At 48.3% G+C, this 25,692-nt stretch overlaps 7 protein-coding genes across 7 annotated transcripts; 5 read left to right on the plus strand and 2 right to left on the minus strand.

Annotated features, from left to right (window-relative positions):
- Positions 1-5,116: 5,116 nt before the first annotated feature.
- Positions 5,117-6,695, plus strand: BO85DRAFT_109973 (uncharacterized protein). The gene is made up of 2 exons (XM_025653841.1): positions 5,117-6,027; positions 6,092-6,695. The coding sequence occupies exons 1-2, from the start codon at positions 5,466-5,468 to the stop codon at positions 6,343-6,345; spliced, it is 816 nt and encodes a 271-aa protein (XP_025519504.1). The 5' UTR covers positions 5,117-5,465; the 3' UTR covers positions 6,346-6,695.
- Positions 6,598-7,731, minus strand: BO85DRAFT_109978 (phenol acid carboxylase). The gene has a single exon (XM_025653842.1). It carries the CDS (start codon positions 7,561-7,563, stop codon positions 7,045-7,047), a length of 519 nt encoding a protein of 172 aa, XP_025519505.1. The 5' UTR covers positions 7,564-7,731; the 3' UTR covers positions 6,598-7,044.
- Positions 7,732-10,515: 2,784 nt separating this feature from the next.
- On the plus strand, positions 10,516-11,303 carry BO85DRAFT_455737 (MARVEL domain-containing protein; the record flags this gene model as incomplete). The annotated part of the gene is made up of 3 exons (XM_025661408.1): positions 10,516-10,557; positions 10,663-10,929; positions 11,085-11,303. The coding sequence occupies 3 exons, from the start codon at positions 10,516-10,518 to the stop codon at positions 11,301-11,303; spliced, it is 528 nt and encodes a 175-aa protein (XP_025519506.1).
- A 428-nt stretch (positions 11,304-11,731) lies between these two features.
- Positions 11,732-13,405, plus strand: BO85DRAFT_109983 (zinc-binding alcohol dehydrogenase family protein). The gene has a single exon (XM_025653843.1). The coding sequence runs from the start codon at positions 12,083-12,085 to the stop codon at positions 13,118-13,120; it is 1,038 nt and encodes a 345-aa protein (XP_025519507.1). The 5' UTR covers positions 11,732-12,082; the 3' UTR covers positions 13,121-13,405.
- On the plus strand, positions 13,406-18,417 carry BO85DRAFT_109984 (multidrug resistance protein MDR). Its single transcript, XM_025653844.1, has 6 exons — positions 13,406-13,902; positions 13,953-14,478; positions 14,528-14,748; positions 14,801-15,314; positions 15,379-16,644; positions 16,694-18,417. The coding sequence occupies exons 1-6, from the start codon at positions 13,690-13,692 to the stop codon at positions 18,295-18,297; spliced, it is 4,344 nt and encodes a 1,447-aa protein (XP_025519508.1). The 5' UTR covers positions 13,406-13,689; the 3' UTR covers positions 18,298-18,417.
- Positions 18,418-18,913: 496 nt separating this feature from the next.
- On the minus strand, positions 18,914-20,822 carry BO85DRAFT_500873 (terpene synthase family protein; the record flags this gene model as incomplete). The annotated part of the gene is made up of 10 exons (XM_025664139.1): positions 18,914-19,321; positions 19,376-19,593; positions 19,652-19,685; positions 19,733-19,822; positions 19,875-20,031; positions 20,087-20,099; positions 20,157-20,314; positions 20,369-20,387; positions 20,460-20,602; positions 20,681-20,822. The coding sequence occupies 10 exons, from the start codon at positions 20,820-20,822 to the stop codon at positions 19,216-19,218; spliced, it is 1,080 nt and encodes a 359-aa protein (XP_025519509.1). The 3' UTR covers positions 18,914-19,215.
- A 1,243-nt stretch (positions 20,823-22,065) lies between these two features.
- BO85DRAFT_455741 (oxygenase MpaB family protein) lies at positions 22,066-23,610 on the plus strand (the record flags this gene model as incomplete). The annotated part of the gene is made up of 3 exons (XM_025661409.1): positions 22,066-22,467; positions 22,527-23,255; positions 23,308-23,610. The coding sequence occupies 3 exons, from the start codon at positions 22,066-22,068 to the stop codon at positions 23,608-23,610; spliced, it is 1,434 nt and encodes a 477-aa protein (XP_025519510.1).
- Positions 23,611-25,692: the final 2,082 nt, after the last annotated feature.

Here is a 25,692-nt window from a genome sequence, read left to right on the forward strand (position 1 = left end):
ACGAACTGTTTGTTAATAATAATAAAATAGAATAAATTAAATTTTAATTTTAGTTACTTGGTGATATGATGGGTAGGGGGTTCGCGATTGACTAGGCAGCAAGCAAGCAAGCATACCTTACCCGAGAGAGAGCCAGCCCACTTGCTTTGGTTGGCCGAGCGAGCGAAAGAGCGAGTCAGTCAGATAGTGCAGGCAGGCAGGCAGGCAGGCAGATGGATGGTTGGAGAATGTATGTAGTTAGTAAGTTAGTTATTTAGGGCATTCCGGATGGATCATGGATGACCTCATAGACATCATTAGTATTGTCGCATAGTTAGTACTACGTACATACATGGATGGCATTTCATTTAATTGATCCTGATCCTGGGAGACGGGATGAGATGGGATGAGATGGGATTATGAGGAGAGGGGTAGACTAGGACTGGGACTGGACTCTTAGCTCCCCATGTGCATGCATGTAATGAATGAATGCATGAATGAACCCTTTTTCTTGAAGGGAACAGATTTCATTGCTACTTATTACATTAACGAATAGATTGTCGGCTGACTGAGTATACTATGCGACCTGTGGTTGGTTGCACATGGTATGGTAACTAAGTGTAACTAAGTAAGTAGGTGGTAAACCAACAGACAGAGAGAGAGAGAGAGAGAGAGAGAGAGAGAGAGAGTGAGTGAGTGAGAGAGAGAGTGTGTGCCTCCTACTGTGTAAGTATGTAGTACGTAGTAGAAATGATGCATTCAGACTATTCCTATAAGAGAAGATCGCGGATGTTTGGAATGCGGGTTCGTCGTGGGTGATCAGGGATGGGCATCACTGATGTCATTGCATATTTTTTTTCCACCACCCATCCATCCATCCCTTCGGTCCATGGGAAAAAAGGGAACTAACTACTACTAGGGAATGGGGGGAAAAAGAAAAAGGTTGAACAAATTCCGCAACCCCACCTCCTTCTTTGGAAAGACATCATAGTTTAGGTAGTTTAGTTGAGAGAGGAAATTGGCAAGCAGCAAATGCGAAACAATAGTTAAATTCTACGAAGTGACGGAGTAGGTAGTGCTGCTATCTTGACTACTTGGTATTTACTGGCCGCTTGGGCCCCTCGAGTTGGTGCCGGGTTGGTTGGTTGATTAGTGGTAGACACTAAAGTAGTAAGTACTGATGGTGGCTCTAAAAACCAGGGATCAATTTCAGTCCAAGTTAGTTGTTAGTTCAACCACTTTCCATAGTGAAAAAGGGAAAAAGGAAGTGTCAGCTTGGGGTTGATTCCACATGGGAAGTAATCAAAAAAGCCGCCACCGAGGGTCTTGTTCTTTCTTTCTTTCTTTTTTTTCTTTTCCAATTAGGGTAGACTGCGACCCATCACAAACTCTTTTGGGGAGGACGGAATGCTTGGAATTTATTAATTCCCTGCTTCTATTTCTCTGCCTGTTCACCTGCAGTGAGATAAGCAGTGTCTGACCACTTTATAACTGGAGTAGTGAGGTAGTAGACATATCACACGCCTCTTCTTAACTGTACAGGGGTGTGGGAGTGTGTGTACCAAGCGATGAATGAAGAATGAAAGAAAGTGAAAATGGTATGCAATCGATCGCTACCTACGTACATTGCATGCATGCATACAAACAGAGACTTTTTCCGCAAGCGAAAGCGAACCCAAAAAAACCAAATCCTACCCACCTACCCACTGGTGGCAACAGCGGCAATAGCCGACCCAACAACAGCACACGATGAGCTATGAAGACTGAAGAGAGAGAGCCCGAGAGAGAGAGGTGGGGGTGTTGAGCGAAAAAGCAACAAACCCAAATGAATTAATTTCGGGGGTTCCATTCAAGGAACGGTGCTCATTGCTCGGAAATCTTCATAGCGGCCACTAGTGGCCCTTGTTCCTTAGCTACGATGGTCGAAAAGAACCCCAAAAGTGCAACCCCGAAAAATCCACTAGTAAGTATTGTCTAGCTAACTAACTAACCATTGGATGGAATTATTTTTGTCGGTCGAACCCCATCGCAACAGGGGGAAGGAGGGAAAATCAGGGACTTTGCTGGCTAAGACGCTAAGTTGGGCAGGCTACTTTAGTACTGTTAGTTTAGTAGATGGCTACTAGTGTGGTGTGCCTGTGAGTTGAGTCGACTGAGTGTATCAGGGACCACTAGTATCTAGTAGTTACTGAAGGGAAAGTGGATCTCTCCGAGGGACCGCGCTAGTCGTATCGGTCAGGCTAACTAACGGTTCTCCGACAATCAACAAACCCCCCTCTTTGTGCTTTTGCAATGGAAAACGGTCTACCGTTCCAGACATCGTCTCATCTATCGGATAGAGTGGATGATTGACATTGTAGTAGCATGTGATACAAAAGTTGACGTCTTGAGTTGCTTGGTTCTGATAACTGGTAACATCGGCAGCTACCGCTACAGTAAGTAGCTTTGGTAGGATCACCAGCCACGCTCAACCATCCTGTAGATCAAAAGGTAAATCTATAGCTCGCTGGCATTCATGATTATGCCGAGAATTTGGGAAAGCCATGATAGGTTATAGCTAGCCTCGGGTCAGCTTGTCTTGCTGGCTAGCTGTATGGACACTTAATAACCTCACCTCACTTCACCTATTCCGATAATATCACTCTGATTAATTGGCCTATGGGTCTTCCCCCAATACCATTGGTGCGATATCTGGGCCTCTCTCTACCAGCGGCGTGCTTCAGAGTGACTCCTCCGGCAACCATCACACTTGACCTAAAGCATAACAAAGTCAAGGGTGTTCGGACATCCGACATTTACCCGTGTTGAGTCCGTTTCTCGTTACAGCGAGACCCTGCGGGCATGGCCTGAGCTCTGGGCTGTATCGCTGAACTCACTATATTCTAGCCATGCTTGTTCGAGTAGGTATTTATCACAACTCGCCATGCAGCAAAAAACCTCCGAGACTGGGCGCATTGATTGGCAAAAGCAATATTATACTAGTAGTAGACGAGGGAAAGGCCAATATGCCGATACGCTAGCCACGTGCGGTTGGCATATAACCATTGACTGCTCAGATATTGGCAGACTCACCGTACTTGGGGTAAATTAATCTGTCCCGGAAACATAGTAATCGAGGCGTGGGTGAGTGGGTTAATGGGAAATACCAGGTATCAGACTGAGAGCATCTAGTCTTTGGTAGTTTCGGGAACCGTTGTGTACGAACTGAGTAGGCGGATCCGAGGCCGAAAGAATCGTGAGACCTGAACACACGCCGGTAGTCATCCACAATTGCTAGTGTAGCCTATCCAACAGCTCAGCAGGGTTCTGCAGAATTCTCCTATAAACTACTATCAGATGAATGGAAAAAGCTTGTTCGACGTTTACCGCAGAACACGAGGGATTGATGAAAGTAAGGCCAGAAAAGTTCACGGGCGACAGGACCAAATTGGGTTAGTGGACAATTCGGCCGAAGTGTCAATAATTATTCACAAGCTGTCCACTGTAAAGTGTAGATTAAATGTGCCGGTCCTTCAATATCCCCCTGCGAGCAGACTTTATCCGCTCTACTGTACTGTACTGTTGTGCTCTCAGGGAATTGATTATTGGGGGTTGGTGAGACCAATGTGTTGAGCCTTGACTACTTCCTCGAAAAGTGGGAAATGGAGATGGACAAATCATCGAGCATATGTGTTCGGAAGGAGCTCCGAATAAGTCGAAAGGCAGGTCTTGAAGCATTCTCGATGTCACCGGAGGGTCCGGATGATGATGGAAAAAGCCAAAAGCGTTTTAGTTAGCGTCCCAAAAAAAGAAATTGTAATTTATCACCAGTTGGTGATTAGGACCCGCTACCGGCCACTATAGTCAGGCAGATATTAGATAAGTAATATTATTAGTCGGATTGAGTGACCAGACCCTGAAACCGGAAGATCATAGTGTTTCCCAAACCGTAAAGAATAAGGATAATAATCATAAAAATAATCAGAAGAAATCATGTCAAACGCTGGTTCCAATACGGGGCTTGGTATGAACTACCACACAATACCTGAGATACGAGATACCGACCGTACACAGAACAGCAGTCCGAGCAGGTTCACACCGACGCTGCTCATCAGCACTACAGATTAACTACTAGTATCTTGTTGGTTAGCTAGTTATATGGAGACAACTTGGACCCTGAGTCAGAAAGGAAATCTCACCAGGCGCACAGCTAAATAATTAGTTACTCAGTAAGTATTTAACTAAAGACGCGTTTTCTGACTGTCACTGGGCGTGGGAAGAAAGAAAATAAAATACCACCTAACCTCCTAGTTACGATGGTGGCTGGAACATAAGCGAGTCTATTGGCCCCTGAGGAGAGAGGAGGAGCGGCGCCAGTCCCGAAATATGTGGTGAATGGGCCCTGTGACTGGCTCCCTGCTGCGACCCTGGGCGGGATTACCCTCCGGAATTACCGCATTCGGCACAAGGTATGCGGGGGCTGCCAGTTAGCGTCGGTGACCGGGCAGCGCCAAGAATGCCTCGAGGATTCTGGGAAGTCAGGGAGTCACCGAAAGCCAGGCACCTTGGACCAATCCCCATGCGTATCCACACGCCTTGTTTCACGGGCAAGACAGTCCAACTCGCCCTGGCAAGAAAAGAATAATCTGTCCAGGACGGAGCAGCATCATACTACTACTACTCCTTCCGACTTGACCTCCAATTCCTCACTACTGCTAACTAATTCACTCACTCTCCCTCTCTCTACTGGCAATCACACCCTGATTACCTTATGCTTACCCCCTCTCTCACTCTCACGCTCTGGCTAAATACCTCTGCTTGATTCCTTCTCCGCAACCGACCATCGGCCCCTGTCGCTCCGTACACACCCATCATTGACCGTCGCTCATCACCTCCCACCACCACCACCACCCCCTCCCTATCATTTCTAACAGAGACCCTGGCGCCAGGGACAATTTAAGCAGTCTGCCAACCGCCAGAACCCCCACGGCCCGGTCTGTTCTTCCAGCCTTGACTTGATAACCTTCAAGTATCCTTCAATTCTGAACGAGTACCTCCTTTACCTCCCTACCATATCTACCGATAAGCCGTCAGCCTGCCGCCCTGTCTGTCGCGACTCCTGCACCCGATCGTCGCGGCTGCGAACGCGAATAACCCTACACATATCTACTGCCCATAACAAGCGAATAACCGAATTGAACACGTCTTATACACTTTCGAGAATTATACACGACAGCTTTGGACTTCTGCGAATCCGTCTTGTTCCGCGCCTTTTATGCGTTTATAGCAAATCCAGTTCTGGCATGATTCAGGCGGCCGCCTCCCGACCCTGATCATTTCCAAGCGACCACCTATCCCACCGCCTGTTAATCGACCTTGATATACACCGAATCACGGTTATGAGCATGGTCTTCACCCGCTCAACGGATCCCATTAAATCATTATTGTGTCTGTGAAGCAGATCGGTCTCTCTTCTCAGCACGATTTCCGACCGTTCGTGGTACCAAATGGCCGGCCCTATTGGAATGGGGGCAGTCCTCCGATCTTGTGTAAATGCCTTCGTTCTATTGCTTGTTTTCGGATCGCCCGCAATAGCTCAGTTCTGCTCATTTTGGAGTGGTAGCTGTCTTGATGCCCTGGCTCAGACTGCCGTCTCCTTCAACTTCCCGCCTCTGTTTGAGGAGAGCCTCAACCTCTACTATGGATTTGATGCCAACTCTCGAGGAAAAGGCCAGGAACCTATGACTAAAGTCAGCTTCTGGCTTGGATACAGTGCTCATCTCAATAACTCTGTTATCAACTCCAACCGCACCTCCGAGATTGCCTTGCGGGTGGGAAATCTTACCGGAACGCCGTCAGGTTCCAACAATGGCTGCGATGGCGTGTGGGGCGCACAGTGCTCGTACGACTTGATCACTATGTTGAAGCAGGCCTTGTTTGGACTCACTACCAGTGGAAGCTACTACGATGACCCTCTGGATACGGTGTTGAGTGAGATGCTCATCAACCAGCCCGTACTCTCCAATTGCCCTCCACCTCTATTCGACGTCGCTGCCATTCCCTCTATTTGTATGTTGGCTCCGGTTTTTGTTATACCTCTTTTTATTAAGTCTCTTGTACTGACTAAAGAAAGCTTTTGCTCAAGAAACCGATATCACACGAGTTGCAACCCTCCAAACGTCCGGGTCTAGCAGTGAACCGTGGAAGACTTGGTTCATTGATAACATGACTGCCAATGACCAAGCAGCTCAAGTTGCAGTTGCCATTATTAGCAGAGCTCCATCCTACAACGGCCATCCCCCCAAATATGTGGATGATATACAATTAGAGCTCGTTTGCACTCAGGCCCCGTCATCGGGCAGTTCGTCGTCAAGTCAAGGTTCCTGACCTATGATTCACCCCGCCTTTCTGGCAAATAAGCCGACAAGAATGAACGCAAGGAATATGCCCGTCACAATTTTGGAGATCACCCACCAACTATTCTATTACACCAGAAATATCTCACATTGACTGAGATTTCTCGGCACGAGCTGTGCCTGACCTGGGTTGGTTTCGACGAACAGCAGGGTGCCCACCCTTACCGGACATTATATGACACAGCTCTGTGATGCACTTCGACAGGAAGAAACGAGGCACCCGAAGATTGGTGACATGATACTGCGACAGACGTGAATAATCCCGTCAGTCATTGAGAGGTCAGCTGCTGTGATATATGCCGCTGCGAAGACATCTGAGGGAAAGGCCAACGGTTACGGATGATGACTCGGCTCCCGACACCTGATGTCTTCTAAAATCCGACCGACTTCTTTCCCCTCCGTGAACCCCGGTGGATTCATACAGATGCACAAAAGGGGGTAACCCATGTAACACCCAATTGAAAGGAAGACATAAACGAGACAAGCATTGCATGTTTGCTAGTTAAACGTCAAGATTCTAAAGGGTACACCAGATATCTGCGAACTAAGCACAAAATAGAATACCATTTCAAAATAACCACCATATTAAACCTCCTTTCTCCTATAATCAATTCTCATTCAACCGCATAACCCCTCTTGCGGTGCGTACGTTCCCGCGAACTTGCCTCGCCTATAATGTCGGCCATTCCATGTCAATCGGCTCCAAATCACCAGGGCCTCGGAAATCCTCGAGGATGTCTGCTTGTTCGCTCAGGAGCTTCCGATCCGTTTGCTTGCCAATCGTGGCCAACCCCCTCCATCTTTCTAGATCCTTCGCATTCCGCTTGTCGCCGTGAGCCGCCTCCGCTTCCTCCCAATGTCCCTTGGAGAAGCCCAGCAACGTGGTGATGCGCTTCCGTGGAATGTCGTACACCAGCGAACATATGGTGCCGGTCTCCTCCAGCCAATTGCACTGCCAGAGCTCGCCCGGTCGAATGCACTGGTACGTGGCCATTTGAAAGTTCTTCCGGCCGGCCATGGGACCGCCATGGATGGCGTAGACGATGCGGTCCTCGTTATAAAACCACATTTCATAGCGCCATTTCTCGGGGTTTCCTTGGGCGTCCTGCGCGGCGTAATCATATATCAAATGACGGTCGCGAATGTCCGTGTCGAACGGGGTGTCTTTCAGCGAAGGAACGACTGGCATGATGGATTTGGATTTGGATACGGATACTTTTAGAGGTGGATATGGGATGGAATGAGAGGTGAGATGGAGATAGTTATGCTCTGTGAATGAGACAATCACCGTGATATGGAATTTTATTTAGGTTTCAACTTGAATCTCAGTCGCACGCAAAGTATGCAGATATTGACCACCACTACCACCTTTATATATAGTTCTTCCTCGTATATCCCTACCCTATGAGATTAATCCAGTAGTCACTGGTAACTGCCATCCACCTTTCCCGGTACCTTCATTCAATATTTTTGTTTTGCTTTGCTTTGCGTGCTTGCTTTGCCGGGGATCTCTCCCGAGACGACAGCGATGACATCACGACCCAAGTGGGACGGAAATCCCCCCCCTTTGCTATATTTTTTATTTTTTTTTATTTTTTATTTTCTTTGGTTGGGGTGGTTGTATCCTGTATTCCCTTGCCGGGTTTGCCGTTTGGCTCTCTACCCATCTATTCCAAGCTGCCTGTGTGGATTTCCATGCTTTGGTGAAGTATGGATCCACCCTGGATTACTACTAGGACGACGGTCGTCTTATGACAGTGGCGAATCGAGTAGTAGTTCAGGCGGGATAGATGATTCGGCAATTGGAAGGCTTAACTTTCGGGCGTTGTGAGCCTAGGCTTAAATGAATGGGTTGAGTAGAGCCTAGGTAGTTTGATTGCTTCTGCCGGCTGTTTCGGTACGTGTGCAGGAGTTGTGGGCTAGTAGGTGCGTTGTGGAACATAAATGTTATTGTTAATGTTATGAGGTAGAGCAATGGATATGTGGCTGTTTGGTTGGTCTTTAGATGTGGTTGTTCAGGAATGGATGGTGTATTAATCTAAGTGTGTAGGGGTGATGCAGTGGTATATCGTGTTGCATATGTAGATATTGTACTACCCTACTAGATGAGAGGAATCTAATTCTGCGTCTGAAGAACGCTCACGTGTGATGCTTGGTTTTTCCAAAGGGGAAGATGAAGGGTGAGTGGGGGTTCCTGTTCTTCCCTCTGCATCTATTGTGTCTATAGTGTTGATCATCCATTCCTCTCAGGAACATTGATATTTTCTCAAGTGAGGATTGGTCGTTTCCTAAGATGTATGGATACATCTGCTTGAGAGCCATTAGCGTAATCGGGTAGAGTTACCTGCTCAGTGAGTTACTTCCTTGCTTCCAAGGGTGATCGGGTGTAGTTGTGTACTTTCTTAGGAGACGTCGGTGAGGGGTGGTTGTAATGGTTATTTGGGGACGACATTGGACTTAACCTGCCCTTCATGTTGCCAGTAGTCTAGCTCGGTATTCTCTCATTAGCTGGTTAATCGTCATTTGTTAGACACCGTGGGCTGTCAGGCGTTCAAATGCTGCTTCTTGCTCAGTGCTAAACAGGGTCAGATGATTCACGTCCAGAATACGTCTTGTATACCAGGAAGAGCAACTCGAGCACAAAAGCGCAGAAGAGAAAGCGAATCAAAGATATAGAACGTGGTAGCGGCAGTGTTCTCCGCTATACGAACATTGCCAGATGCTTCAATCATCATGAGATTGGCTACCAGCAGGAAGGTGGGTATATACTATATAGATCTTTCGGCACTGGGTGTGCCAAGCCTGTTGATCAATGCTTAAGTTGATCGTCTCTATGGCTTCTCGTTGGGGTACTATATTGCCGGCTAGCATTATCCCCCCTATTACATTTATTGACCATTCAGCAGAGAAATATGCGCCAACTGCTGCCCACATGCTAGATATATCAAGCCGGAGCATCTCCTACAATCATATCGGCACCAATTGAGTTTTCAAGACACCAGAAGCCTTGTACACAGAGCCAGGAAATACGGCACGCATTCCCAAATGATCGACTTTGGAACAGCCACAGATGGATTTTAGATTGGGCTGGACCTTCGGGCTGCCTGGTTGTGGGTGTTGTACCACCGGAGCTAAGTCGGTGGGCTATCCGTCATAGGAAGGTGGGTATGGAGATGCTGCTCTCTTGCTTCTTCCACCTTCCCTGTGATCGTGACTGCTATCTATTTAATGAATTTGTGAACAGGCTTATTCGACCGAGGCGTGGTGTGGGTGGGATCCTCTCATGTCCCGCCGGAAGAGAATGAACAATTACACTTGCGGCACAAAGCAGATCATCCGGTCAAGGATCTGTTGGCTCCTGTTTGCTGCATGTGTGGTTCATGAAAATCCAGCAAGCTCTATGGTCGGCCATCATGCTGGCCAGTCGAGAAGCGACAAGCTCTTTCAGCTACAACGTTTAAAGTTTGCCGGCCCACTGGTTGGAGAGCTTAATGGGGGATCGCATCCCACCACAAGCTTGAATGGCTCCGCCCATGGGTGACGGCATTGATGTTTCATGCTCGGATGACCTCGGAAGTGATGATTGCAGAGTGGTGCTGTCTATGTATCAAACGAAGCGTTTGCTCGTCTTGAGGGGAAATCTGGAGATAATAGTGTTAGGCATTTCTTTTTCAACGTGAATGGGGAATGCGTGGAGCAAACTGCAAAAGCGCCCAACAGCGGCAGGCTGGGCACCTTTGGGTTCATAAGGGGACCACGAGTCTGTGCTAAAAGATAAACACCTAGACCGCTGTCCCGCTCCATCCCACCTGCTGGACGATCTGTGGTGGAAAACTTCAATGGTGCAGCAGTGGTGGTGATTTCATGATTCGGGCCGGCGCATGACGTAGCAGATCCCTGGACCGGCGCATATCGTCATCGTTCGTGTTGCCCGATCATCCCGCACTGGAGATGATTATTCTTATAATTATCACTCCTTCTAACTAATGCTCTCTCGTCCCGATTCATTAATTTCCCGGTGCCGGATCTACTGATTCAGATCGATAATCTACAATCTGCACAACCCACCAAGCGCGGTTCCCCCCGTCAAGTCTCAATCACCACCACCCATCACTCAAATCATACAAATCACACCACCAAGATGGTTGCCAAAGCTATCCAGCTCGGTCTACGGATCTGGGAGGTATGTCGATCTTTCTCGAGCCATGAGCACCTGCTCTTGCTGGATCTGCAAAGCAAGCAAGTGCCGCAGATGGAAATTCTGGACTAACGCCGATAATGCCATCAGTTCCTCTGGACTCTGCTCGTCATGGCCCTGATCGGTAACATGATCGCTGAAGCATTCGCTGGGAACCCGTCGACCATCAACTACACCATGTTCGTTGCAGCTTTCTCGATGTTCACACTCTTCTATCTATTCCCAGCGACTATCAATATTGACTGGGCCATCCACCCAATCTTCTTGATCGCTATCGACACGCTCAATGCGATCCTGTTCCTTACAGCCGCCATTGCTCTGGCTGCGAAGTTGGAATGCCACAGCTGCAGCAACGATGTACGTATAGGTGCATGATTTTCTGCCTTATCAGCCGGGGAAACTATCCACTAAAAAGTGGAGAGTGGAGTTTTCGTCCCGCAAAACCCCCAAAAGATGATGCACTACAGTATTATCATCTTAGGGCAACGCTGACTTGTGGATACTTACTCTAGTCCTACACGCTCCACAACGAAATCACCAACGGTGCCCATAACCGCACGAAGCGTTGCCGCGAGGCTCAGGCCTCGACGGCATTCCTGTGGTTCGCCTGGGCTGGCTACACGGCCTCGATGATTCTGTCGATCATCATGTCCCGCCAGACAAGTGTCAACCTTCGTGGACGCACCGGTCCTGCTCGCGGTGTTACTCGCCCCAGCATGGCTCAAGTCTAAACAGTAGTCCATATCCGCTTCTCCGCCTGGGCTGGGATCACGTCTACCGAACTAAATGTCGCTCTCAGGAATGGAATGAAACGAATGACAAAGCGCGACTGGACCAAATATCACATGAGATGCAATTGGACACAGCGCGCTAATTTTTGACTGATGAAACCAACCTAACGATTCTCATCACGTTCACTACTAATCTAAAGAAAAAAAGAAGTCCTGGCAGTACTTGACCAGGAACTATGGCTGGGGATAATCATAATTGGGGTGGGAAGGAGTTCTGTGTGTAATTCTAATTGTGTGTTCTATTGATATGTATTTGATAGTTTGTAATACCGATCGATCCAATGTGTCGAGGCTGTTGGATACTGTCAAAATGTCAGATGATATTATTTCTGTCATCAAGTGAAGTCAGATGCCTGTCCATAACGTACAACTCTTTGATGACGCAGGTAGGCGGGGTACTGCTCTGAGGTGAGAAACTGTTAAAGATACTCCGAGACGCCGTTTGAGAAGAACCCATATGCCGACCGGGGAAGAAGCAATTAGATCGAGCAGCTTAGAAATCCAGGCAGGTCACTTCGGAGACACGGGAAGCTGCATTTCAGCTCCTCACTAGTCGCCGCATGATTCGATTCGGAGAAGTCAAGTACTTCCCTCTTCCCCTCTCGACAGATACATACATAAGGCTCGATCATCGGTCATGCTCTCTAGGACCTTTTTAACACAAAACCATTCTATAATCTCCCCCGCCCCGTGCATCATTCTCCCTAGATATCACCACCATGGTCAAAGCCATTGCCGTCACTGCTCCCGAGACTATCTCCGTGGTGAGCGACTGGCCCAAGCCTACCCTCCGTCATGACTGCATCCTCGTCAAAGTGGTGAGCGTCGCGCTTAACCCCACTGACTGGAAATTCGCCCTTCGAAGCACTCCCATCGTCACTGTTGGCTGTGACTACGCCGGCATCGTAGTAGACGTCGGCCCTGCAGTCACGAAACCCTTTCGGGCCGGTGATCGCGTCTTTGGCGTCATTCGCGGCTGCAACCCCAATCTCCCCTACAATGGAGCATTCTCAGAGTACATCCTCGCTCCAGGTGACCTGCAGTGCGCCATACCGGAAAACCTCAGCTTCCAGGAAGCTGCAACCCTAGGTGTCGGCATGGGCACCATTGCTCAATCTCTGTACCAAAGCCTGCAGCTCGCACCGTTTGATCATCCTTTGGCCCAGCCGGAACCGATTCTCGTCTACGGCGGTGCGACGGCCACAGGGACTCTGGCAATCCAGTTTGCGAAGCTGTCCGGGTACGAGGTGATTACGACGTGTTCGCCCGAGACCGAGGAGCTAGTGAAGAGCCGTGGTGCCGACCATGTGTTTGACTACAAGGATCCCGAGGCGGCTGACAAGATCCGCGACGTTACGCAGGATCGTCTGAAGTTGGTGCTGGATACCATCTCGACAGACGAGACGGCGGCATTTTGTGGACGGGCTATGAGCTCCCAGGGCGGTGATTATACGGCGATGATAGATAGCAAGGTGCCTCGTGCAGATGTACGCAGTCGCTGGACGCTGGGTTATACGGTATTCGGTGAGGAGTTGACGTTTCGGGATGTGCGTATCCCTGCGAAACTGGAGGATCGGACTTTTGCGTCAGAGTGGATGGAAAAGGCGGCCAAGTTGTTGGCGGATGGCAGGGTTGTTCCTCATCCTGTGCAGCTTGGGTCTGGAGGCTTGCAGGGTGTCATTGAAGGTCTGAAACTCTTGAAGGAAGGTAAGGTCAGGGGGTGTAAGTTGGTGTATAATGTGGATGAGACTGCTTGACTTGGTGGTTATATGCAATCATGACTGCTATGATTGCTACTACCTATGAGAAGACGTGCTTCCATATGAATGCTCCACGCGTTATCGTTGGTCAATACAGGTATTTTTGGCTGTACGGAGCCCCGACGGCTTAAAGACCTATTAGAGGTCTCCTAAAAAGAACGGTGGAATTCAATCGTGCGTAGCAGCCTTACAGGGGGAGTATCAGGCAGACATGTGTGAGTAGCTAGAGGCTAAGACCCGTCTAGAACCCAGATTACCACCACACCGTGGATTAATGGGTTTGGAGGGGGGACTAAGTAGTAGTCTTGCGACAAGGGTCTTTTCACCCAGTCACCTTATCGCAGTCACCTAATTGCTGGATTTGCAACACCATCCAAGACTAAAGAGGCGGATAGGCCAGCGAGATTAGCTCCTTAAAGATACTGTCTGCTTCGCTTCCACATGACACTCAGCCTTCTCTCCATCTCAGCAACCCCCGCCAACCTCAACTTTCTACCATACAATCCAAGTCTCATTGCCATCTAGCGTTCTCTCGTCACTTATCTGAGTATTGATATTCCATCAGGATGGAGAACATCCATACTTGCGGAGACAATGGATTCGGTCCTCGAGTGGTCCACTGCCGAGGGGACTTCGACTTCACCCTACTTTTTGAAGAATGCTTCTTCTCGATCGCTCCTTCAGCATTACTTCTCCTTGTTCTTCCATTGCGCTACAAACAGCTATGGAAACATCGGACCGCCATCGTCTCTCAAAGCTGGGCATACTGGGCTAAACTGGTACGTGAGTCGTGTCACTCAATGAGCTATCGCTAACTAATTATGCGCAGGTTTCGGCTCAAGCCTTTGGTGCATTGCAATTTTCACTTCTAGTTTTATGGCTCCTCCCTCACACGCCACGGACGCAGACTTCCCTGGTAGCTGCGGTTCTGACCTTCATCACATCTGTTGGCCTACTGTTCCTATCACATCTGGAGCACCTATATTCTGTGCAGCCCTCTTCTCTTCTGAATCTTTTCCTATCATGGAAAATTGTCTTTGATGCCGTACGTGCAAGGAGTCTGTGGCTGTCCTCGTACACCGTTCTTGCTGCCCTCTACATAGCGAGCATTGCGGTCAAGTTGCTCTGGTTCTTTCTGGAAACAAGGCCAAAACTGGCCTATTTCGTGAACAAAACCATGCAATATGGCGACGAGGAAACTAAGGGCTTTTATAATCGCGCCTTCTTCTGGTGGGTTAATCCTTTGCTCTTCCTCGGGTTCAAGCAGTCAATATCCCTCGAGGAACTGCCGTACCTTGATCGGGTTCTTTCTGCAAACGAATTACATCGGAAATTCTCAGCGCAATGGAGTGCAAGTAAGTAGCAGACAAGGTTGAGTTTCTGGGGTTCGCTGACCATTTTAAGTGCCGAAAACATATGAAAATGCATTAGCCTATTGCGCTGTCCGCACATTCAGAGCTTCGGTCTTTTACTCTTTCCTGTCGAGGCTCATGAGAATTGGGCTGGATTACACGCAACCTTTTCTGATATCCAGATTGACTATCTATGTTGGCCAGAAGAATTCTAGTAAAGACGATGGGTATGGCCTGATTGGTGCATTTGCACTGGTCTTCATCCTCAAAGGCGTATGCTATTTACTCCCTCCTCTAGAACTCTATTCTGATGAAATCCGTACAGGTCATGAACTGTCTTTACGAGCACTATGTATTTCGTCTCATAACGCAAATACGCGGTGCTCTCGTATCTGTCATCTATGATAAGATACTTGAGCTGAAATATGACGAGTACACTGACTCGGCAGCGCTGACTCTTATGAGTAATGATATGGATAACATTGCATCGGGAATCCAGAATGTGCATGAGGTCTGGGCGAGCCCCATAGAAGTGAGCATTGCATTATACATCCTGCAACGTCAGGTAGCTTGGGCTGCTACAGTTCCTGCCGTCCTTTCTATCGTGGTCTTCTGTTGCACCCATTTGTTGTCGAAGTCCGCACCAGGAAGACAAAAGATCTGGATGCTGGCTGTCCGTGAAAGGGTTGCATTTGCTTCGAGTTATCTCGATGCGAGTGTAACTATCAAGATGTTTGGCCTTAACAATCATTTCTCTAGAATGCTACAGCAACTCCGCATTGACGAGCTTGATCGACAGTCGAAATTTCGCCACCTGATGGTGAAAATGAATTTGCTCGGTAAGTTCAGTCTGAGTACGAATATTTTGCCAGATTGAATTCATGAGACTAATTTTGTTTTTAGCGGGCACAACAACCAACCTCAGCCCTGTTCTCACACTCAGCCTTTTTACTGGTGTTGCACTCCATACCGGACGAAGTCCATTGACAGTGGCTGAAACGTTCTCGTCTCTGTCAATAATTTCTCTGTTAAGTGGTCCTTTATCAAACCTGGTCTATTCCGGCCCAAGAGCTAGTGCAGCCTTGGAATGCTTTCAGAGGATCCAAGCTTACTTGCTGGCAAGCCCCAGGCTTGATGATCGAGTTATATCGCAAGGCCATCATAAATTCTCCAAGAAAGGAAATTGGGCTGAAATTAACGCTGAGGGGACAGTGTCCATTGAGCTTCAGCCTCCAAAACCATTGGATCAAGGACTTCTGCACGATTCTGTCGCAGCTGAGTCGGACTTGCTGCATATCCACCAGGCTGACTTTGGCTGGGATCGCAGTTCGTCAGCTACATTGCAGAGCATTGAACTGAAATGTCCCCCTTCATCGCTTACCATGATTACTGGGGCCGTTGGATCAGGAAAGAGCACTCTGCTTCGAGCGATTCTCGGCGAGGTTCCCTGCATAAAGGGTTTCACTTACAGCAATGTTTGTGAAATATCCTTCTGTAGTACCAAGGTTTGGATTCGCAATAGATCCATCCGTGATAACATCTGCCAACCCTTGCCTTTTGATGAGCAATGGTACCGAACAGTGCTTTATTCAACTGCGCTTGACCAAGACATAGAAAGCTTTGCCCACAAAGATCACACAATCATTGGCAGTAATGGTATGGCAACTAGTGGCGGACAAAGACAACGGATTGCTATTGCCCGTGCTATCTATGCACGCAAGCAGTTAGCTCTTTTCGATGACGTCTTAAGTGCTCTAGATGCGAAAACTTCAGAGCAAGTCTTTCAGCGCGTTTTTGGGACACAGGGCATCTTGCGCCGTCATGGAGTTGCTGTTATCTTAGCCACTCATGACCAGAAACTTCTTGCCTTTGCTGATAATGCTGTCTTGCTTCAAAACGGAGAGATTAGGGAACAAGGTCCTCCGCAATTGCTTCAATCACGGGATCTATCGGATGGACCAGCAGCCACTTCACGATCAACCGACGAGCGCCAAGTAGCATTGCCAAATCAGGCAGCTCCAGGCATTGTGTCTTCAGATGCTGACGATATGAACAGGAAGACAGGCGACCTGAGCATATATGCATACTATCTCCGAGCTGCCGGCCCTTGGCATGTATCAATCTATTTTGTATCCTTGATTGTAGGAGTGTTTTGCTCTCAATTTCCCAGTAAGTCTACCTGCCTTCATGGTTGACTTTCACTGATAAAGAAGCGAAGATCTTTGGGTCCAATGGTGGGGAGAAGAAAATGCTCGGACGCCGTTCGGAAGGCTTGCCCTCTATATCAGCGTATATGCTGTTCTGGCCGCTGTAGGAGCTGCACTGTGGGCATGGTGCATGTGGCTGGTCTTTTGCCGCATTGTCCCGACGTCCTCCAACAGGCTCCATGATTATCTGGTGATGAAGGTTAACAAGGCTCCTTTGCATTGGCTCACCTCCACAGACAGCGGTATCACCCTGAATCGCTTCAGTCAGGACATGACTCTAATTGACCGATCACTTCCTGCTGACTTTCTTAAAACATCGCGGAACTTCACACAATGTTTAATGAGCGCTGTATTTATCTGCGTTGGTGCTAAATATATGGCTCCTCTGATCCCCCTATCAGCCATTGTGGTTTACTCAATCCAGAAATTCTACCTCCGAACATCACGACAACTTCGCCATCTGGATCTCGAGAGCAAGTCACCACTGTATACCCAATTTACCGAGACGCTAAATGGACTTGTCACCATACGCGCGTTTGGCTGGCAAGACAGCTTCCGTGAAGAGCACCAAGGATTGCTCCAAAGATCGCAACGGCCCTACTATATGCTGTTTGTCATACAGCGTTGGCTTATTCTTGTTCTAGATCTTTGTGTTGCCGGCATTGCAATCTTGCTAGTGATACTCGCTGTCTTTGTGCGCGAGATTGGGCCAATAGGTGTTTCGCTTATCTCTCTAATCACATTCAGCCAGCAGCTGTCGGAATTGATCAATTTCTGGACATCCATGGAAACCAGTATTGGTGCAGTTACACGCATTCGCAGTTTTCAGAAGGTTCCCTCAGAGGACCTTCCTGGTGAGGAAGCAGTTCCTCTTGCTGATTGGCCATCAGCCGGCCATATAGCTTTCCAAAATGTCAGCGTAGGCTACGAGCTGGACTCTTCACCTGTTCTTCAACAACTAACCCTGACCGTCCCTGCTGGATCCAAGCTAGGAGTATGTGGGCGTTCTGGAAGTGGGAAAAGCTCTCTACTTCTTGCCATTCTTCGCATGGTGGAGATACAAAGTGGAGATATTACTATTGATGCCGTGAGTCTACAGTCATGCCCTCGTGACATCATCCGCAGTCACGTTACAGTGATACCTCAAGAGCCCGTCCTCTTCCGGGGCACTATCCGTGACAATGTCACTGGGTTCAGCCCCATGAATGATGAGAATGTTCTCAATGCACTACAAAAGGTGCAATTGCACGAGCATGTCCAGAACTCCGGGGGACTCGATGCTAAGATCGATCAACTCCCCTTATCAGCCGGCCAGCGACAGCTCATTTGCCTCGCTCGAGCTATTGTTAAGAAGAGAAAAATCTTGCTCTTGGACGAGGTCACAAGTTGGGTGGATAATGAGACAGATTCCTTGATGCAAGAGGTAATACGCACTGAATTTGCAGGCTGCACTATTATTGCAATCGCGCATAGGGTTTCTACTCTTCTGGATTATGATCAGATTGCTGTCATTGATGGAGGTAAGATGGCTGAATATGGCACACCTAGTGTGCTGTTGGAAGCATCAGGCTCGCTTTTTCGGCAATTGTATGATCAGCAGATGTCCAGGGTGTGATGACACTACAAGTATAATTCTTATGCTAGTGCCTGCCGGTATGGGCTACAGCGGAAGATGCTCGAGGGCATCAGAGACACCGGGAGCAGACTGAGAGAAGGGTGCTCATCCTTTTCATCATTACCTAGTATCAAGGGTTCGCTTGTGTTTTCAATATCCGTAAGCATAGATGTGAGTGGGGGGACAAGCATATTGTGTATCCTGATGTTGAGCAGAACTGGCGAGACAGGATTATATATATGACTTCATTAGTAGCAGCTCGGTACTTATGGGTCATACGGGCGCTTCTTTTAAGGAACTTATTCCCACTTTTCTCATACAGCTCTGGGCCTGAATCTTTGATTATATATAAACTAATTAACCGATGGCCGCATACTGAGTTGTGCCCCACTTCATTTTCTAATAATGACACGGGTGGTACAATTTATACAAAGCTCATACCCTCTTTTTAACAGACAAATGGCAGCATGATTGGAGTTCGGGCTTTCAGTGTAGCCAAAATAGTTCTCGAGGCATCAGGTGACAGTAATAGTCTGGTTGTCATTGTGGCCCCCCTGCCAATCAGGTAAAACCGCTGCCAACGTGACCGGCACTGTGCAACCTCCAGCACCTCTTGCTTCTCTCTGTCTTTCCTCTCCCCACAGCAACATATGAAACTGTGCAATTATTTACTTTACTATATTGAAGCTTTCTCGAATTATAGCTCGTTATTACTTCTTCATTAATGGCTGAATTATCGCCAATGCTAACCTGATTGCAAACAAACAATTACCATGTCCATATTGAGTACCCACGCTGAAAACCAATTACCCGCAACATAGACAAACGCCATTGAATAACCTGGGTAATAAGAAAATTGTCACCATCAAACGCGCAAACACCTTGAAAACACAGACTCGATCAAGGACTAGCCGCTGTCTACGCCATGGACAGCTTAAAGTCGGCGTTATTGCTTCGCACCGTCACATATCCGGTCTTTCGCACTTGGTCGTTTGCTTTCCCAAAGTATCGACCCGATCGGAAGCTATGGCATTATCGTCAGTATTCTGGGTAACAACGATCATTACTCAGCACCTACCTCCAGTGAAGATTGGCGCGAACGACATTCTGCACGCCTCGGATATATTCCTGAACGTCTGCGTCGATTCGCTCCCCCCAGGTTGGCAGTGCCGCCAAAGCAAGGTACCAGTCTCGGTAGCGCTCAATGAGCATTTCACCCGCATGGTTAAATGCCACCTGCGCTGGCATGCCATTATGACGGCAGATGGCCACTAAATTATGGCTTACACCTTCTTTCTGTATCCCTTTGTGAGTCGTGCGTGATAGAGCTTGTATTGGCAGGTAGAAAACTAACCTCTTCCTTGCAGTATGACAGTATGTCATTTTGCCTGGGATGCATTAGTTCAGTCATATGTGGGAGTTTGGGGCGGCATACAGTAATACAATGTCAGTACCGATCCTCTCTATCTCCTGGATGCTTTTGCATTCAAAAACATGATCTGGGATGTCTAGTTTGTGGGCATATCTGCAATCCCGGAGTTAGTGCTGATCACAGGCCAGCAGAAGTGATGACATACTCTACTAAAGCGAAGAGGGGCGAAACGCCTGCAGACTGTCTGCGCAGAGACAGCATCTCTTCAAGCGAGGGCAATTCCCCCTTGGAGCATGAGCGTACTTGGGCCATGCATCCCGTGCAGTAGTCATTCATGGCACGTGCAAACCTGCGACGAATTCCTTAGACAACGTTAGCAGATGTCCTAGAGTATGTGGGAAGTTCAGCGCTACATACCGATAGGTTGAGCCTACAATACCGTTAGACGTCAATGAGAACTCCCAGGACAGTATACTGATCAACGTACCTGAGTGATTCGATGCCATACTGAGTTGTGCACCTGTACTATGGGGTAGTCTGAGAGCACTGGTCTCTGCCCAGTTTCGTCGGCCATGCCTGCTCGCAAATCCTCAACAAGCACTTGGGCCCGTTCCGGATCATCCTTGAGGCTTCCATTATCGAAGACTAGAATCAAAGCTCAGCTATCATACACATGCATTCCGAAAGAATGGTGCTTACGGTCATCAAAAGGGAACACCTGCTCGACAACATCGGTTTAGATTTAGTCAGTGGACCTTCATGTGGTGTCAATCATGGGCAATGAACGCACCCAGTTTCCCCAATCGATAACTGTCCGCAACTCCTCGGGCTCAGCATCTGGAGCTGCTATGGAGCAGAAATAAGCGAAGTCCGTCTTTTGTAGTCGCCTTTGGCTTCTTTCATCGAAGTAACATTCTCTATTATGACGGTGGTCTAGTTAGAGAAAGGTCATGCCGACATTGGGGGGTCATATGCACCTTGAGATCCATGCTTCTGACAGCTCTTTCACACACTTATAGTGTCGGTTTACTGTTGGTTCGCCTGACAAGAACAACACGAACATTTCGGGGAGGCGGATGGAGAGAGAAGTATCTCGCCGGGGTGCCTTGACCGTTGGCGAAGATACACTCTGCTGGACTCTTGTGACGGCCATGTTCAACTGACACGAACTGTGATGGTTTAAACGCAATCGGGAGGAAAGTAATGAATCGGTCGCTGTTTATATGAAAGCAATGTGGATCAGGACAGCACGTCTACAGGTGCCAGTGCATGGTACTTTATATACAGACGAATGCTACGACCTACTTTTGGAACCGTACGAATGGCCAGGTGGATCCTACAACTGACCTCCCTGTTCAAGGCCCAGACTTCGGGCTTTGGTGACGACCTGGGCCCACAGGATCGTCCAGCCTCAGAATATCGTTTCCCGGTATTCGAATTTCAATGGCGCCAAACAAAAGGATTAAGGTTTCCCATCGACAACATGCAAAACCCGGAAGTTAGAAAAAAATAATGGCCTCTGTTATACATCAATTTAGGTCTGCAAAAGTCTAGCGCTACTCAGCCCGAGGAGCTAGTGCCTGGGGGTTCTCCGCCGCCGGAGCTGAAGGCTTCTCAAGAGCAATGGTCAGTCGTCCACCAAAGCGCGGTATGAGTTTGACGATCCCTGCCCGAATACGTCTAGAGCACCCATTTGGGGCCTCAGGATCTTGACTTTTGATCGGCCCGGAAGCCGGATCTCTCCCCGGTTTCCGGGATTTAGCACGGTCTCCCCATCTTATTCTTGGAAACCTCTCCCGGGAGATTGGCTAACCTGCATGCTAGGACGATTGGGCATCATGACAACGGGGCCCAAGAACATTGATTAGCGCCTCCAGGTCTGAGAGCTGGTACAGCTTGTTGCTTTTTCCCTTGCCCTTGATTTTCTCGCCGGCCTGTCCATTCAGTACCGGTCTGGCCATGGTGGGAACGAGCACATCTGATCGTGATCATACCATTGGGCCACTCTGCTGGGGCGCCGCAGTGGGTCCCACGAGGTGTCTCGCCTCGCAGCCACGGGACTGGGCTCGAACATCCGCCCGGAGCACGATGCATCGTTAGTAGCTTTCACTAGACATCATGTCCCAAAAGGACGGGTGAACGTGAGGGGTGGTCCAGAACCCAATTGCTTTTGTCAGGTAACACTGGCGGAAGGCAGGTCCGGTACATGGGGTGGCCACTGTTGGCTCTCAGCTCCATGAGCTCTATAGTTTGTCGATTCCTAGCTTGGTATCCTGGATTGCGGTATAAAATGCGGGTGAAAGGCGCAATGGTCCGACTATCAATCGCTAGGCATTGGCCTATTAGACACCTTATTGCACTCAATATTTGCAAGCATTGCTCGTTGATTCTTCGATATGGTCTCCTCTCTACACCCACAGGTTGGTGACAGAATCAGTAGCTGGGGCTACTCCTTCTCCTGGACAAAAGATCATCTCTCCAAGGAAGAGTTAGAGCCATTGCGCCAGCAGTATGATAGCTCTGCGGCTAACGCGCTGGAGAGGCTACAAGCAATTCGGGCTACCCTGATGGAAGAAAGCAAAACAAAGGGGACAAGCGCACCACCTAGTGATCTTTACGTCCTCTTACGGGACCACCGGGGGGATGACGGTGTCCTGGCCAAGTTCTGGACCGAAGTGAACACTGTTCCTGAATGGGTGGATTGGGAGCAGCTACAACGCGGCCAGCAATTCTTCTATCGCTATGCCATTGCCAATATTGTGGGGTTCGCTTTGCAAGGGTTTGTGGCGGAAAACTCGGTATGTTCTTAATTGTACAACTATAGACAAGAGACGAGGGATCTAATGATGCTCATCAGGCGGCACCTGGGGTTGTCGAGGTCCTTGTCCGAACGGGGGGCTTCTCCACCCGTATGCTTTTGGGCAGATTGCTCGAGACCTTCCAGTGGCTGATCCAAGTCACCCATTGTATTGAATCAATTCGCCCCGGCGGCGAAGGGCACATTGCCAGCGTCCGGGTCAGATTGCTCCATGCCTCCGTCCGCCAGCGCATCGTTCAGCTCTGTCGAACCAGGCCGGACTACTTTGATCTGGCAGGCTTTGGAGTACCGGTGAATACCCTGGACTCGGTCCACTCTATCAGCACCTTTTGTTGCAATCCTATGTGGCTTCAACTACCCAAGTTTGGCATACAGCCTACTCCGGATGAGGTCAAGGACTATATTGCGCTCTTTCGGTACCTGGGCTTTCTCCTTGGAACGCCCACATCGTATTTTGAAACGGTGGAGCGGAGTAAATGCACTATGGAAAGCCTTCTGGCGCACGAGCTCCGTACCACTGATACATCGCGAACGGTGGCATTTAACTTTGTGGAATGCGTGACGAACTTGCCAGGGCCATTCAAGGTCTCCAAGGGATTCATCGAAGCGGGCAGTCGGTGGATCAATGGCGACGAGCTGTGTGATGAACTGGAACTTGGCAAACCAGGACTCCTGTTCTATCTGGCGTTTTGTGGGTATTGTGCACTAGTGGTAGCTATGGCGTGGGTCCAGCGGCTATTTCTCAGTCTGGATGAACTACTGATTGCTGTGAGGTGGAATCTTATCTTGATCAGTGTGCACGGTTACTGACTCTGTACAGGGGTTCCGAAGTTTGCTGTATGGTGGAGTGGTCCAGCGAAAGTCGCGCACTCGTTTCGAGTTCAGATATGTGCCCCGACTCGGGAAGCAGACAGGGAAAGAAGCATACAGGGGTGGTGATGCGGCTACGACAAAGGCTTCCTGGGTTGCTCACCCGGTGTGGACGATACCCACAAAATGCCTGGGAGTGGGCCTCTTTGAGATGGTGCTTCTCGTGATACTTGGTGTTTCTGGAGTGGTGATAGTGGGAGGTGCGCTCGGAGTCATGCAGGGTATGCATAGGTATTACAAGACGCATGCATAACATGCTGGACGGTGATGACGGGTTCATGCGAGATGATTTGACTATAACTATGTTGATACTGACATTTATGAGAACAACAACAATAATAGAATTGACTAAGATTATGATATATACCCCAATTCATTTCTCCATTGAGTGTCCTACATGTAACGAAAGGGTTAGTATGAGTAGTAAAAGTGAAGCTGCCGTGTGATTCGCAGGGATTTGATCAATGCAGGTGACCAAATTGGCCAAGTCGGAACTCCCAACAAAGGAACCCTTGACCGGCACGACCGTGCCCTCAACAGGGCAGAAGAAATACCTAGTTAGATACTTTGGGCCAAAACTGGTACTTACTGACTAAAGTTACTGGATGACTGATTGATTGATCGCTGGCCCAAAGCTAAGGATTGCGCTAAGAGAAAATCCGTGGGGTAAGATCCCTGCTACTTGCATCTGGCGGTAGATCCTTTTCGATGATGTCTCTGCTCCAAAAAGGACAAGAAAAAGAAAAAGCAAAAATCTAGACTATGCGCCGGTCCTTCAGCGCTTCCCGGTTTTCGTCAGACTGAAGCGAGAAAAAAAAAAGAAATTAGATGGGAGGAAAGAAGGGAAAAAGCAAGCCTACAATTCCTCCGGTAAATCGCCATCTCTTCCGCTCCCGAGATTAAAAATAAAAAGAAAAAAGACGATGTATCAATTCCATCATCCTGGTTGTGCCCGATGAAATACGTACTACGGACTGGTACTTTTCCACCATCCCCCATCGTTTACGAAAGATACTACTACTAACTTACCCACCGGTCTATTAAAGTACTTACTTTACTTTGGTTTGGTTTTCTTTCCTCGAGGGAAATGAGGCGCGCTAAAGAAGGCCCGATCCACTCGGAAACTTAATCCCCCTCGTGCTGCTACTGCTGGCTACTGCTACTGCTGCTGCTGTTGTTTTGCGTGGTTTTGTGTCTGTGTCTGTGTCTGTTTCTGTTTCTCATCCACCAAATCAAAAGTACAATCTGAGGGCTCGTTGGGAGATTCCTTCCGGAGTGATTATGATGATGATGTATATTTTCAACAAGTACTACGGCTGACTTCGCCTCAATTTCAGTCCTATTATTCAGTGAATGCATCTGTCACCGACTCCCGGAATAGGGATTGATATCATATAGTACTATACGATGTTGACAAAGTACTATACTCTCTACACCGGTACTCTTCATCATCTCCTCTTCTGTCTCCACTTTGTTTATCGGTCTGTTCTGTGGCAATTCCTTTCTTGGGAAACCAGAATTTGCCTCCAAAGTACGATGTACTTCGTTTCATCAGTTCTAGGCTATATGGAAGTAAGTAGGTTCACTAAGTACCTACCTAACTTACATACTACGAAGTATCTATCTAACTATACTTATCGGAGGTGTTGCCTATCTTGGATAGTACTTATGTAAATACTAAGTCTTGAATCCTATTTCTTCCTTTCATCCATCCATTCATTCGTTTAGTTACCCTCGGGTGGAGGCTTATCCCTCGTTCAATTTTCCTTTTCCTCTATCCCGGATATGATCGTTGCCGAGATGAACTTACCGATTTAGTTACGAACTACAGTAGTACTAGGTATTTCCGGAGACTTGGGAATGGGTGGGTGGCCCTAATCTGCCGCCCGCACGATTGAGTTATGGTGGCTCTGTGTGTGGCGCATTGGTGATCCTCGCTTTTTTTCCTTTTTTTCCTTAATGTCGTATGGTGGTCTTTTTGGTGTGGGAGTGTTCATGGAGGTGGTGTGTGGGAAGGTTGGAGGTGTTTGTGATCCGTACGGTGTGGATGGTTAGTAGTCTGGTTGATGGGATGATGATGATAAGATGGGATGAACCTTGTTGCTTTGTTGAGTGGGGGGAAGGGGGGTGTGATGGATCTCAAAGTTAGAGAATTTGAGGTTTACTGTTCATAATAGTATACTAGTATACTGCTAAGTAAGGAATAGGTGAAGCATAGGTGGATGGTGTAGGTGGCTACAGGGGTTCATTGTAGACGGATGCGGAAACAAAGGACTCAGTTTTATGGCGAAGAGTAACTAACTTATAGATGGGTGATGATTCATGCACGAGATAA

This window comes from Aspergillus piperis (genome assembly GCF_003184755.1).
Source record: "Aspergillus piperis CBS 112811 unplaced genomic scaffold BO85scaffold_2, whole genome shotgun sequence".
Taxonomy (NCBI): Eukaryota; Fungi; Ascomycota; class Eurotiomycetes; order Eurotiales; family Aspergillaceae; genus Aspergillus; species Aspergillus piperis.

Bases quoted from the DNA above. Each gene is read 5' to 3' on its own strand.
- BO85DRAFT_109973 (XM_025653841.1), top strand. From the start codon at position 5,466: ATGGCCGGCCCTATTGGAATGGGGGCAGTCCTCCGATCTTGTGTAAAT. The intron at 6,028-6,091 runs GTATGTTGGCTC...GACTAAAGAAAG, and splicing joins CGCTGCCATTCCCTCTATTT to CTTTTGCTCAAGAAACCGAT.
- BO85DRAFT_109978 (XM_025653842.1), bottom strand. From the start codon at position 7,563: ATGCCAGTCGTTCCTTCGCTGAAAGACACCCCGTTCGACACGGACATT.
- BO85DRAFT_109983 (XM_025653843.1), top strand. From the start codon at position 12,083: ATGGTCAAAGCCATTGCCGTCACTGCTCCCGAGACTATCTCCGTGGTG.
- BO85DRAFT_109984 (XM_025653844.1), top strand. From the start codon at position 13,690: ATGGAGAACATCCATACTTGCGGAGACAATGGATTCGGTCCTCGAGTG. The intron at 13,903-13,952 runs GTACGTGAGTCG...AATTATGCGCAG, and splicing joins GGGCATACTGGGCTAAACTG to GTTTCGGCTCAAGCCTTTGG. The intron at 15,315-15,378 runs GTAAGTTCAGTC...TTTTGTTTTTAG, and splicing joins GGTGAAAATGAATTTGCTCG to CGGGCACAACAACCAACCTC.